Source organism: Eretmochelys imbricata, chromosome 14, assembly GCF_965152235.1.
Source record: "Eretmochelys imbricata isolate rEreImb1 chromosome 14, rEreImb1.hap1, whole genome shotgun sequence".
NCBI lineage: Eukaryota > Metazoa > Chordata > Testudines > Cheloniidae > Eretmochelys > Eretmochelys imbricata.
In genome coordinates this window covers 22,383,412-22,397,559 of record NC_135585.1, presented here as the reverse complement: position 1 = coordinate 22,397,559, position 14,148 = coordinate 22,383,412, and the positions used below count along the sequence as shown (strand labels likewise).

General features: G+C 52.7%; 1 protein-coding gene across 1 annotated transcript in view; it reads left to right on the top strand.

The window, feature by feature from the left end:
- USP43 (ubiquitin specific peptidase 43) overlaps positions 1-14,148 on the top strand; it is a 188,780-nt gene that overhangs the window by 158,080 nt on the left and 16,552 nt on the right. Inside the window, exon 9 of the mRNA XM_077833850.1 lies at positions 12,523-12,626. Within this exon, the coding sequence (XP_077689976.1) occupies positions 12,523-12,626 (104 nt within the window). The remainder of the gene's footprint in view (positions 1-12,522; positions 12,627-14,148) is intronic.

Genomic DNA, 14,148 nt, shown 5'->3' with positions numbered 1-14,148 from the left:
CTCAGCCATGTGGAACGCAATGCCATCCACAGCCTCAGAAACAACTCTGACATCATAATCAAAAAGGCTGACAAAGGAGGTGCTGTTGTCATCATGAATAGGTCGGAATATGAACAAGAGGCTGCTCGGCAGCTCTCCAACACGAGTTTCTACAAGCCATTACCCTATGATCCCACTGAGAGTTACCAAAAGCAACTACAGCATTTGCTCAAGAAACTTCCTGAAAAAGCACAAGATCAAATCCGCACAGACACACCCCTGGAACCCCGACCTGGGATATTCTAGCTGCTACCCAAGATGCATAAACCTGGAAATCCTGGGCGCCCCATCATTTCAGGCATTGGCACCCTGACAGCAGGATTGTCTGGCTATGTAGACTCCCTCCTCAGGCCCTATGCTACCAGCACTCCCAGCTACCTTCAAGACACCACTGACTTCCTGAGGAAACTTCAATCCATCGGTGATCTTCCTGATAACACCATCCTGGCCACTATGGATGTAGAAGCCCTCTACACCAACATTCCACACAAAGATGGACTACAAGCCGTCAGGAACACTATCCCCGATAATGTCACGGCTAACCTGGTGGCTGAACTTTGTGACTTTGTCCTTACCCATAACTATTTTGCATCTGGGGACAATGTATACCTTCAGATCAGTGGCACTGCTATGGGTACCCGCATGGCCCCACAGTATGCCAACATTTTTATGGCTGATTTAGAACAACGCTTCCTCAGCTCTCGTCCCCTAAAGCCCCTACTCTACTTGCGCTATATTGATGACATCTTCATCATCTGGACCCATGGAAAAGAAGCCCTTGAGGAATTCCACCATGATTTCAACAATTTCCATCCCACCACCAACCTCAGCCTGGTCCAGTCCACACAAGAGATCCACTTCCTGGACACTACAGTGCTAATAAACAATGGTCACATAAACACCACCCTATACCGGAAACCTACTGACCGCTATTCCTACCTGCATGCCTCCAGCTTTCACCCTGACCACACCACACGATCCATCGTCTACAGCCAAGCTCTGCGATACAACCGCATTTGCTCCAACCCCTCAGACAGAGACAAACACCTACAAGATCTCTGTCAAGCTTTCTTACAACTACAATACCCACCTGCAGAAGTAAAGAAACAGATTGATAGAGCCAGAAGAGTTCCCAGAAGTTACCTACTACAGGACAGGCCTAACAAAGAAAATAACAGAACGCCACTAGCCGTCACCTTCAGCCCCCAACTAAAACCCCTCCAACGCATTATTAAGGATCTACAACCTATCCTAAAGAATGACCCAACACTCTCACAAATCTTGGGAGACAGGCCAGTCCTTGCCTACAGACAGCCCCGCAACCTGAAGCAAATACTCACCAACAACCACATACCACACAACAGAACCACTAACCCAGGAACATATCCTTGCAACAAAGCCCGTTGCCAATTGTGCCCACATATCTATTCAGGGGACACCATCACAGGGCCTAATAACATCAGCCACACTATCAGAGGCCCGTTCACCTGCACATCCACCAACGTGATATATGCCATCATGTGCCAGCAATGCCCCTCTGCCATGTACATTGGTCAAACTGGACAGTCTCTACGTAAAAGAATAAATGGACACAAATCAGATGTCAAGAATTATAACATTCATAAACCAGTCGGAGAACACTTCAATCTCTCTGGTCACGCAATCACAGACATGAAGGTCGCTATCTTAAAACAAAAAAACTTCAAATCCAGACTCCAGCGAGAAACTGCTGAATTGGAATTCATTTGCAAATTGGATACTATTAATTTAGGCTTAAATAGAGACTGGGAGTGGCTAAGTCATTATGCAAGGTAGCCTATTTCCTCTTGTTTTTTCCTACCACCCCCCCAGATGTTCTGGTTTAACTTGGATTTAAACTTGGAGAGTGGTCAGTTTGGATGAGCTATTACCAGCAGGAGAGTGAGTTTGTGTGTGTATGGGGGTGGGGGGGATGTGAGAAAACCTGGATTTGTGCTGGAAATGGCCCACCTTGATTATCATGCACATTGTAGGGAGAATGGTCACTTTGGATGAGCTATTACCAGCAGGATAGTGAGTTTGTGTGTGTGGTTTTTGGGAGGGGGGTGAGGGGGTGAGAGAACCTGGATTTGTGCAGGAAATGGCCCAACTTGATTATCATGCACATTGTGTAAAGAGTTGTCACTTTGGATGGGCTATCACCAGCAGGAGAGTGAATTTGTGTGGCGGGGTGGAGGGTGAGAAAACCTGGATTTGTGCTGGAAATGGCCCAACCTGATGATCACTTTAGATAAGCTATTACCAGCAGGACAGTGGGGTGGGAGGAGGTATTGTTTCATATTCTCTGTGTATATATAAAGTCTGCTGCAGTTTCCACGGTATGCATCCGATGAAGTGAGCTGTAGCTCACGAAAGCTCATGCTCAAATAAATTGGTTAGTCTCTAAGGTGCCACAAGTACTCCTTTTCTTTTTGCGAATACAGACTAACACGGCTGTTACTCTGAAACCAGCTTATTGCTGTGTCTGTTGCTTAGCCAAAGACCTTAGCCTAAGAACAGGGCCTCAGACTGTCACAGTAAGAGAAGGACCTTACACTGGCAGACAGTGATTTTGATTTTTCCTTTTATACCTCTAACTAGCCAAGTGATAAGAATACATCTAAATTCTTAGAGTATAGGCCTTTACAGACAGGCCTGAATATCTATATCCTAACAGCTGGTATGCAACCCCCACAGGTAAATACCATGGGGGCCACAGCACGATGGCTGGCAGGGGGCTGTGGGCTATGCAAAGTCATTGGGGCTCATCTCATGTGGGGGTTGGACTGCAAAAGATCACCCTATATCTCTGAGGGTCTAGTCCCCCTAACTCCTGGGGTTTTGCCGTCCTGTGGAAATCCATGCACTGCCCCCTCTAAGTCCAGAGATGTCCAGGGCACTTCTCTGGCCCCATTGCCATAGCAACTGAGCTGCTCACAATCTTTAATGTACTTCTCTTCACCGCACCCCTGTACGGCTGGACAGTGCAACTATCCCCGCTCTTCAGGTGGGAAACTGAGGCACAGAGCGACTAACCGACCTGGCTATAGTCAGACAGGAAATTCTGCCCAGGTCTCCTGTGCCCCAGACTAGTGCTGTAACCGCTGAACCATCCTTCCTCTGATCCCATTCCCCTACTATTGCTCCAGCTTTGTTTCAGGTGAAACAAAGCCTTCTCCCCAGGCAGGAGCAGAGCACAGTGTGCCCCGACGCAGGCCGAGTGCCACATTCCTAGCTGGCTGCCCTGGGAAGTCGTCCAGCAGCACAGGTCCAGCCCATGTGCCCTTAGCTGGCTGACATCTGCTCTAGTTACGGGCAGGAATTTGGGGAAAGCCATGTATTTCTGAGCTGCACTATACGCCGAATCCTGTCGGAGCCCTCTCTGCCTCAGGCTCATACATATTCATGCTGGCACAGCGTGAGTCTTTGAATATTCACATCCTGGCCAGGGAGGGGGGAAGCTTCTTACTTTCTTTCCATACAGTTTGCTTGTTGGGAGAACGGGACCTTCCTGGTGCCCTCGATGAGGGCAGGGCAACCTTGCCCGATCCACCAGCAACGCAGCAGTTGGCATCTGAGTTACAGCAAAGTCCTCCCTAACACAAGGGCTTTGTCATGCATAGGAATGTAGCGCTGGTGACAGGCGTCAGACTGAAGGCCTCTTGTCAGCCCCAGCTCTGGCACAGCACGGGCAGTGGCAGGGCAAAGAGCCACACGACTCCGCTGCTCGTTGCTCGCGGGTGCCCCTTCGCCATGCCCAATGAGCTACTGTTTGCCTGAGAGTCCCTGCTGGCTCAGTGCATTGCAGAGTCAGACGTCAGTCATAGAGCTTGGCTCCCAAACATCAGAGCAAGTTAGAGCCTTCAGAGCCTGGTTCTCCCCTCACACCAGTGCCACTCCGGATTTACACCAGGGTGAGCGAGTCAGACCCCTCAGCTGTGTTGACCTGGAAGCAGGTGAAGCTTGGCCATACCAGGACAGTCCAATCTGTTTCAAAAGATGCCTGCCTGTTAGTCAGGATTTAGCACAAGCCATGTGGTTTTTAAGTGGCTGGGACTTTCCTAGCCGTCTCATGAGACGTCCGAGCCAAAGGCATTCGGCTGCATTCAGAGATACATGGAACATTTCAGCGTGTGTCCAGCACTAAGCCGGGTGGAGCTATCGCAGGCCATGAATGAGCCATCTGTCTTCTGGAGCGTCTCTCTCAGGGGATGTTGGAAAAGTCGAGGGGGGAGATCTCTGCAGGAGGCTCCCGCTGCCCCAGCCAGAGCTGGCTGAACGATGGAAAAAGAGTCGCTAATAGACAGGCCGACTTGGCCTCCCTGGCATCAGCAGGGTCGTATTCGCCGTTATTCACTGGGACTTGGCCAATCCACCGGATCCTGGCTCCCTTCCTCTGCCATACCTCAGAGGCCCTGAATTAGCCCGTTGCATGGGCGATGAAGGCCATTTCCCTCATGCTGGGCTCCCTCTGTCTCAAGAAAGCAGGGCTGCCGGGTGGCTGGGCTGCTGCTGATGGATGGTGGGTGTCTTTGATCATCTCTAATCTGTGTCATTGTTTGAAATCGGGCTCTTCCATCTCCTCCTGTGGAGCTGGAGAACCGATCTGTCACGCGGTGCCTCGAGGCTGCCTAGCTCTGGTGCTGCGTATGCTGAAAATCAAGCCAGTGCCTGGCTGCTTCCTGCTGACTGGTGCGTGCCAGGGAAACAGGCCGGGGTATTTTCTGAAGCGCCTGGATCCTCTTGCGGGGCAGAGCGCCAGATAATGTCCTGGGGCAGGAGCATGGGTCATCGTCATAGTAACCGTGTGCACAAGGACGAGTGAACCAGTCCGGCTGGAACAAGAACTTCCACCCAGACCAGCATGCGAGACAGACTGAAGGGGCAGTGGCACCAGCTGCCATTTTTCATGGGCACCTTGGCACTCAGATTCAAAGGCTGGGGCCAGCAGCTCACAGAGCCCCATAGCACGGGTGCTTCTCAGTGCGGGCTCTCTCCACTGGAGTGAGAAAGGAAGGATGTGCCAGTACGTAGGATAACTCCCCCATCCCCATTTCTGACCAGATCTAATGATTCGTTATTGGTATTAAATCAGTGTCTGGAGGCTGCAGTCTGGATCAGGGCCACATTGTGCTCTGTTCTGTACAAACACTCGCGCCCTGCCCTGAAGAGCTCACAATACTCAGCCGCACCAAATGTTGGCTACTGGCCCAAAGGGGAATGACAGTTGGCGTGAGAGAGGCCCATTGCTATATCTTCCCCCATTAGATCTCAGCTCATTTCCCCCTTCTTGGGCTGGTCTGATCGTCGGGTGCTAGGGACAGTGGAACCATGAGAGAAATACGTCACCTTCTGAAGGGGTGGAGCTGGCCGTCTCTCTGACTGAGGACTGAGTGCTCAAGCACGGCATTACTGGTTCTCGGCCTGTGCTGGGTAGATTCTGGGAGGAGCTTTGCTGTTTCCCGGTCTAGACTTTCCCACCTTCCCTTTCCCTATGTGAAAGCCCCATGTATGTCTGTCCCTCTACAGCTTGTACTGTACGTCCTCAGGCCTTCTGCTTCTCCAGTCCTGATCTTCTTTCTCTGTCTCTGTCTCTGAGCCTTTCCTCCACAAAACCTTTCCTTTGCACCATTGGCAGACGCGCTCTCTAGTAGATCCAGAACCAAGGACTTTTTTGTGTTCTGTGGGGAGATATAGCAAATGGCCTTGTTGGATCCAGGAGGGTCCAGCTTCAAATCCTCCTCGGTCTGGTCGGGAACAGCGCCTTTCACGCCTTACCCAGACCAGGGACAGATTCATTCCAGGAAATGCAGCTCAAGTCCCATTAACCTTATTTTGCTGTTTTTTCTGCATAGGTTCCTGCCTCGCTTCATTTCTCTGTGCACCCATTTCTCCGTGTGTAAAATGTGGATGGCACCAAGCCCCAGGGATCCTTGATGGAAGGGGCTTGCAAAATCCTGGGTAATATTAATGTCAGGGAAAGGTTCCATTCTTTAGTGCAACAGTGAAGATTTGGCAGCCGTTTCTCTCTCCCGCCACCCTCAGATCGGCACCCACATCCCATAATTCCCTGCTGCATATACCTGAGCCATGACTGGGCAGACCAAGGGAGACTCTAGTCTTCCCAGGGCATACATGGGACTGCCGAGGTGCCTTGGGCTTTGTGCAGAAGGGGGAATTTCAGCCTAGTGACCTAGGCAGAGATGAGATTGGCACCTCTGGGAACTAGGCCATTTAGGTAGGCGCCTAAATATGGACCTAGTTAACCTGCCTCAGTGACTTGCCTGTGATCGCACTGGAAAAGGGCAGAGCTTTCCTGTATCTCTCCTGCAAGACCAGCCTTCACCTTAGCAGTGTCCCTCTACATCTGCTTTGTCTCTGCACATTTCTCCTGGGGGGCTAGGTAGCGGTAACTGGAAGAGGATGTGGTTCTGTTTGCTGTTTACCCCTCCTTCGCATGCGGACTTGTCCTCTGTTTAGTGCAGGTGCGGAGCGATAGACTGGGTAACACACTACTTGCTCTGCCAGGGAGACAGTCTATTTGATCTCTCTCTGCTGGTTCGTTTCCTTCATCTAATAGAAAAGCTATTCAGATATTCAGACTGAAAGTACCTGGGGAAAGTGTAACATGGTCACTGCATCTGGACAGGACTGTCCCATTCACAGCCTGCTTGGGCAGAGGGAACCCGCCCCTTGGTTTTTTCGGACCTTGCTAAAGTAGCTCCTTGTGCAAACCTGCAGTGCGCGAGCTGTGGGAGTCCGACGCCTCGTGTGCTGTGGATGGGAGCTAGTACTGTGGCATTCATGCCCACGGGCAGGATAAGTTCTCTGTGCATGGCTGGGCATGCTAACCAGACCCTTCTTTTACTGTCATTAGCTCCCATTTGTGCTTGTGCCTGTCAGGTATTCAGAGCAGCAACCGCTAGCGTGTGAGCCGACCTCATGCACTGTGAGCCGTAATCATGCACTGGTCTCACTTGTATCCTGTTCCCATCTCCCTGGGTGTTCTCTGCTTGCCAGAGTGGCCTCTCCAGACATTCACGCAAACTGTGAGCCAGCAAGGACCTTCCACAATGGCTGTAGGCAACTTTGCCTTCTGGAGTTTGTCTATGGGGTTCTTCACGAATCCTGGAGGATGCTCTGCTAACTAACACGGCCCCTCCCCATGCAAAGACGATCCAGTACAGCTTCTGTGAGATATGCCCACCCGCCCGCCGGGGGATGTGATTGCTTTGATCGAGCTAGTGCCGAAAAATAGCAGCATGGGGGGTGGCACGGGCTAGCCACCCACATACATACCTAGGCTCTGGGATGGGATCACCCTTGGGTGAGTAGTCCAGGCTGCCACAGCCACACGGCTCTTTTTAGCGCACTGGCTCAAGCAGAGCTAGCGTGTGTCTGTCTGCCCAAGCTGGGAATGACAGCACCCGGCTGCTGTGTAGACGTGCCCCCAGTTCCTGCACGGAAGGCTTTTAGGGCTTGGAATGAGCCGTGGAGCTTCTCTCGGGCTCTTTATGGTTTCTGGGGGACGCATCTGTTATAAAGAACCTTCTCCAGTCTGGTTAACTAAGCAGCATGTGCTGGAAGGATACAGAGCCAGATCCTCCACCCGCGGACATCGGCACAGCTCCGCTGGAGTCAATGGGTTAAGGAGGATCTGGCCCATGACGTGTGGAGAATTTGGTCAGGTCAGACCCCTGTGTGCTGGGATAGAGCAGGCAGCGTCCCTAGAATACAGCCGAGCAGGTGCTTTCAGTGATAAAGGAGCCTTTCCATTTGCTATAAGCTCCTGGCTGGGTTCTGTGCAGGACCTTGCAAGCTATTAAAAGGTGAGAATTGGATTCTTTCCCCCCCCCCCCTTTGAAGCCAGTGGGGCTGCACTGGCATCGCTGAGAGCAGACTGTGTCTCATACCGTCCGAAGCGTGGCTTTTGACCCGAACGCATTGATCGTGCTACGAGGCGCTATTTTTACTGCCACAAATCTGGGCGCGGGGGATGGAATGGTAAGTCTCCCGCCTCAGTTCCCAGAGGGAATGCGGGAGGCAGATAACAGCACACACTGTTCACATTGTATGTGTCAGTGTCTGGTACAAACATTAGCGAATTAACCCTCAGAACTACCTGCTGAAGAGGGTAACTAGTGCCATTCCTGTCTCAGTGATGGGGCCGGTTTTGTTCAATATCTTCATAAATGATCTGGAGGATGATGTGGATTGCACCCTCAGCAAGTTTGCAGATGACACTAAACTGGGAGGAGTGGTAGATAAGCTGGAGGGTAGGGATAGTGTACAGAGGGACCTAGACAAATTGGAGGATTGGGCCAAAAGAAATCTGATGAGGTTCAACAAGGACAAGTGCAGAGTCCTGCAGTTAGGACGGAAGAATCCAATGCACCGCTACAGACTAGGGACCGAATGGCTCGGCAGCAGTTCTGCAGAAAAGGACCTAGGGGTGACAGTGGACGAGAAGTTGGATATGAATCAACAGTGTGCCCTTGTTGCCAAGAAGGCCAATGGCATTTTGGGATGTATAAGTAGGGGCATTGCCAACAGATCAAGGCACGTGATTGTTCCCCTCTATTCGACATTGGTGAGGCCTCATCTGGAGTACTGTGTCCAGTTTTGGACCCCACACTACAAGAAGGATGTGGAAAAATTGGAAAGAGTCCAGCGGAGGGCAACAAAAATGATTAGGGGTCTGGAACACATGACTTATGAGGAGAGACTGAGGGAACTGGGGATGTTTAGTCTTCAGAAGAGAAGAATGAGGGGGGATTTGATAACTGCTTTCAGCTACCTGAAAGGGGGTTCCAAAGAGGATGGCTCTAGACTGTTCTCAATGGTAGCAGATGACAGAACGAGGAGTAATGGTCTCAAGTTGCAGTGGGGGAGATTTAGGTTGGATATTAGGAGAAACTTTTTCACTAGGAGGGTGGTGAAACACTGGAATGCGTTACCTAGGGAGGTGGTGGAATCTCCTTCCCTAGAACTTTTTAAGGTCAGGCTTGACAAAGCCCTGGCTGGGATGATTTAGTCGGAGATCGGTCCTGATTTGATCAGGGGGTTGGACTAGATGACCTCCTGAGGTCCCTTCCAACCCTGATTGTCAGAAATATAAAGGGAAGGGTAAACCCCTTTAAAATTCCTCCTGGCCAGAGGAAAAATCCTCTCACCTGTAAAGGGTTAAGAAGCTAAAGGTAACCTCGCTGGCACCTGACCAAAATGACCAATGAGGAGACAAGATACTTTCAAAAGCTGGGAGGAGGGAGAGAAACAAAGGGTCTGTGTCTGTCTGTATGCTGCTTTTGCGGGGCATAGACCAGGAATGGAGTCTTAGAACTTTAGTAAGTAATCTAGCTAGGTATGTGTTAGATTATGATTTCTTTAAATGGCTGAGAAAAGAACTGTGCTGAATAGAATGACTATTCCTGTTTGTGTGTCTTTTTTGTAACTTAAGGTTTTGCCTAGAGGGATTCTCTATGTTTTGAATCTAATAACCTGTAAGGTATCTACCATCCTGATTTTACAGAGGGATTTCTTTACTTCTATTAAAAGTCTTCTTGTAAGAAAACTGAATGCTTTTTCACTGTTCTCAGATCCAAGGGTTTGGGTCTGTGGTCACCTATGCAAATTGGTGAGGATTTTTACCAAACCTTTCCCAGGAAGTGGGGTGCAAGGGTTGGGAGGATTTTGGGGGGAAAGACGTGTCCAAACTACATTTCCCAGTAAACCCAGTTAGAGTTTGGTGGTGGCAGTGGAGATCCAGGGACAAAGGATAAAATTAATCTGTACCTTGGGGAAGTTTTAACCTAAGCTGGTGAAAGTAAGCTTAGGAGGTTTTCATGCAGGTCCCCACATCTGTACCCTAGAGTTCAGAGTGGGGGAAGAACCTTGACACTGATATTCTATGATTCTATGAAACTGAGGCACCTGGAAACTGTGCCTCATTTTTCTCCTCAATAAAATGGAGAGCGTGAGCCGTGCCTCCCAGAGGGTTGTGAGAGTGAAATCCTTGCGTGTTTGCGAGTGCTTTGAGATCCTGGCAAGGAAGGTGTGGTTTGATTGCTCCCTCTTTTCACACCCAGGAACGGCTGTGCTGACACAGGGAGCTGGGCTGTGTGGCTGGGGCGCACGCTGTCTCTCTCTAATGCATGTTTAGAGGAATGTGAGATTACAAGCTGAATATTGTCACCCTAATGGATTCGTTTTGTCCCCACCTCGGCTCTCATTACAGTCCCTGTCAAAAGGATGTGGGGCCAGCCGGCGGCGGGTAATGAAAGCTGGGATGGATTGGCTAATGAAACGCCGAGAGAGCTCGTCCTCATGACAAAACATCATCACCCGGGGAGGGAGATGGCCCCAGATGAATCCGCTCGCGTGACAATGGGGAAACTGTAAGCGGCGCAGGGGGAAGGGCTGCAAAATACACCGCTGAGCCAGGCCTGCCCCAAGACACCACGAGTGGGGGCGCTGTAGAATCCATCTGGGGGCCCATCTGGCTGAGCACGTGGCTTTGGGCACCTACTCCAGCTCCGCTGTTTGTGGGCCCCTGCCGGGTGATGGCTGTCCCAGCTGTATTCCAGTAGCATCCAGAGGTCCCAGCTGAGCCAGGGGCTGTACAGACACACAGCCACAGTCCCTGCCCGGAGGAGCTTCCAGGGGAAACAGATTCAGCCATGCCTGAGATCACAGGACTGGGATCCAAGTCTCCTGGATCCCATCCTAGTGCCTAGCCAACAGTCCCCACTAGCTTATATGCATACTGGGATGGAAGGAGCCACCTTGTGTTTGGCCCATTTTCCAAGTGACTTTAGGACTGGTGAGCAATGCCAGGCTGGCCCAAATCAGCGAGTGAGGTCGGAGAGACTCTGTGTCTCATTGTCCAGTCCCTAGCTTCATCCACTGCCACCTGGGCACTGCCATTGCTTCACCTTCTTACCCCACACCAGCTCAAGTTCACTTCCCTAGTCCAGCCCTGCCCATGGCAAGACTCCCGCTGATTCCAGTGAGCCCAGATTCCAGCTGAGCTGGAGTCACTTGTTAACCTGGCGAGTTTTCCCATGAAGGGGATTTCAGAGCCCGGACTGGGGCTGCAGGGCCAGAGACCGGGGTGAGCGCTGATCGTTCCATCTCTGCTCAGCAGAGGCTCAGGGGTTGTTGTGGGTCGGGAGTGAGGAGCATTGGCAGATCTGTCTTGAGAGTCCTAGGGTGGGAGCAGTTCAGAGTGCTCGGGGTTGTCAGTGAGAGGCATTGGCAGAGCTGTGGCGGGGGGCCCACGGCTCCTGTCGGCGGGAGTGCAGGAGAATTTACAGGGGGGCACAGGAGTGAAATCTAGGAGCAGCTGTCGCTCGGTGTTGAGGTGCGCTGGCCCACGTGGGGAGGGGCCCTGGGCTAATTAGCAGGCGGGGCTGCAGGGCAGCCCGGAGCGATGCTAGCGGAGGGGTGTGAGAAGCTTGCATAGCAGCTGCATGTATTTACAGCCATTCAGCCCCTGTCCTCCCCACAACAGGAGAGCCGGTGGCGTCCGTGTGTTTGAAATCCTCCAACGATTGTCAGTTGCTTCAGCCAGCTGGATTAGCACAGACGAAGCACACGAATTCCCATGCAGCTGGGCGGTGAGTGCGCGCACTCAGCCCAGAGCCAGGTAGCAGGTCACCGAGTTCAATCCCCCAGCTGCACGCGACTTCCAAAATGCGGCACGAGTGAGCCCTGGGGCAGCTGAGGATGAGCAGCCCGGGGACACCAGGGATTTTTTTTCTGGACATTGATTTTCCGTGACAGTGAGGGTACGGGGTGTTTGCCTGTGCCAAGGGCAGGCCCTGGGGGTACAATAATGGCTCCATGTTAATACAGAGGCAGCCTGGAGACATCCAATCCCAGCATGCAGGGTGCCTTCTTGATCCATGCAGCGGCTTGCAGGAATCAGGCCATTAACCTGGTGCCTCCTGGCCCTGTTTGATCCTGAGTGAGTCCCTGACTCCCCCAGTGTGCTGTGTCAGCCAGAGATGCCAGGCTACACTTCCTCTGAAATATGGCATAGCAGTTCGCTGGCAAAGATTGTGCTCCTCCCCAGTGGCAGCCGCATTTCTCCTGTGGTCTGGCAAGTGCTTTGAGAGGGAAGGTGCCGTATAAATAAAGGTAGGTTGGAGAGGCTGGCCAAAGAGGGGCCCCATGGCCCCCGAGACCAACCGGGGTTGTCTCGCAGCTGGTTCTCTGGGCAGGGCATCCTTTTGGGGTATCTCTGCTGGGGCTGCTCTTTCATTAGTGGCACCCCATGCGTCTCCTCTTCGCCACCTGCGTGCCACACATCTCACTGCCCTGTCTGGTCCCCTGTCCCCAGGTACCTCCTGTTCCCACTCAGCCCCCTGGCCCTTTGTCAGCCCTGGTGCCAGGTGCTGGCCCCTTGGGATCAGGGATCCACCTGCCAACCCAGGGATTCTCACCCTCGGGGCTTCTCTTTTGCAGGGCGTGGGAGACCTGTTCCGGGTGCGGGTTGCCGGGGGCTCCGTGGCATGCAGCTACCTCTCCCCTCAGGACAGCAGGCCGCTCTACCACCCCGCTGTTGACAGGTAAGAGACCTCGCCCGCCAGGATGGGGCATAGGAGCGGCTGCCTGAGTGGGGATGGGTCTGGAGCCCTCACTGTCTCCTCCCTGCATGAGCCTGGCTGCTGATTCCTGAGCCAGACATTCTCCCAGCCCCAGCAGTGTCCCCTGGTAACATGAGGAGCAGGGTGCGCTCCTCGGTTACCCCCTGCCATGGGGGAAGCCATGGGCCTACTTTTGTTTAGAGACCCTGGGCTGTGGGGCCAAAGAGGGAGTAGCCAGGGCCAGGCCTAGGGAGCCGAGGGATCATAACCAGGGCCAGGCCTAGGGGGCTGAGGAACACTGGCCTTGGCTAGGCCTAGGTTTCACAGAAAGTGATACATGCAGAATACCCTTTGCTGCTCCCCAACCAGTGCTGGGCTTTCCCCTCCAGCAGGCACCTGCTACCACGTGCCTCCTCACCTGAGGCCTGTGCCGAGCTCCTAGCAGGCATCCGATGAGCACTGTGGAAGTGTCACTAACAGCCACTCCGTCGGGTGGATGACATTTATTTAACAGCTGCGGTTTCTTCTTTCTGAGAGATGTTTCATTTCCCACCACGTAATGTCACCAGCTGGCCAGGGCATAGGTGAGAGCACTGCCCTCCTCTGGATGCAATCAGAACTGCTCAGCTGTGTGTCATAGGCCCCGGACTGCTAGGTGTTCATAAAGATTCTCCTGTAGCTGGACTGCAGGGTCTGTGCTGCGGGAAGCAGCAGGATCCAGTTTCCATTCCTGCTGCCCCTGTAAAGCTGTGAGTGGCCATGGCGTGCAGCATGGTGAGGCCCCTGAAGGCCCCTTTGGGCGTGGATTTGTTATGGTATTCATCTGGAAGCATTTCTTGCTGTCTTTGCTTTGTGGCAAAGCAAATACTGCCTTTGGCTCCTTCTGCAGTCAGTGCTCCACTGTATTTTACAGTCTGACGCCCTGGAGGCTGCTGGCGCTCTCAGTCTGGGCTCAGGACTTAAGTCCCTCACCGTGGCTAGGGATTGTCCTCAGTGGAAACCCCAGTCCTGCTCCTTGCTGGCCCCACCTGATGGGAGCAGCAGCCGGCCTGGGAGACCCACTGTCAGCCCCTCCAGCAACAGGGCCCCTTTGCTGGGACACTTGCCCCATGTGTCTGAGGAGATTCATTGTGGCGGCACCAGCCTGCTCCCGTCAGGCCCTTGCCTGCGCTCGCTGCTTGGGAGAGCCAGCCCCATCACCGTGCTGCCTGTCTGTGATGACCCCCCGTGGGGGTCAGCAGTTGCCGTCTGACGGGAGAGTGGTGTCATGGGGAGCTGTGGAAGCAAACTGGGGTCTAAAGGCTGATGTAGCAGCGTGGCAGTGCACATTAGGGGTTACACACCCGAGCAGGGGTCGGGAGAGTTGTGGCCTTTCCCTGGGTCGGCCACTGTCTCCCCATGTGACTGTGAACTAGTTACTTCAGCTTGCTGCCACAGTTTCCCATTCCGGATGGGGGTTAATAATGCTGCTCATATTTGTAAAGCACTTTTAGATCTACAGGCA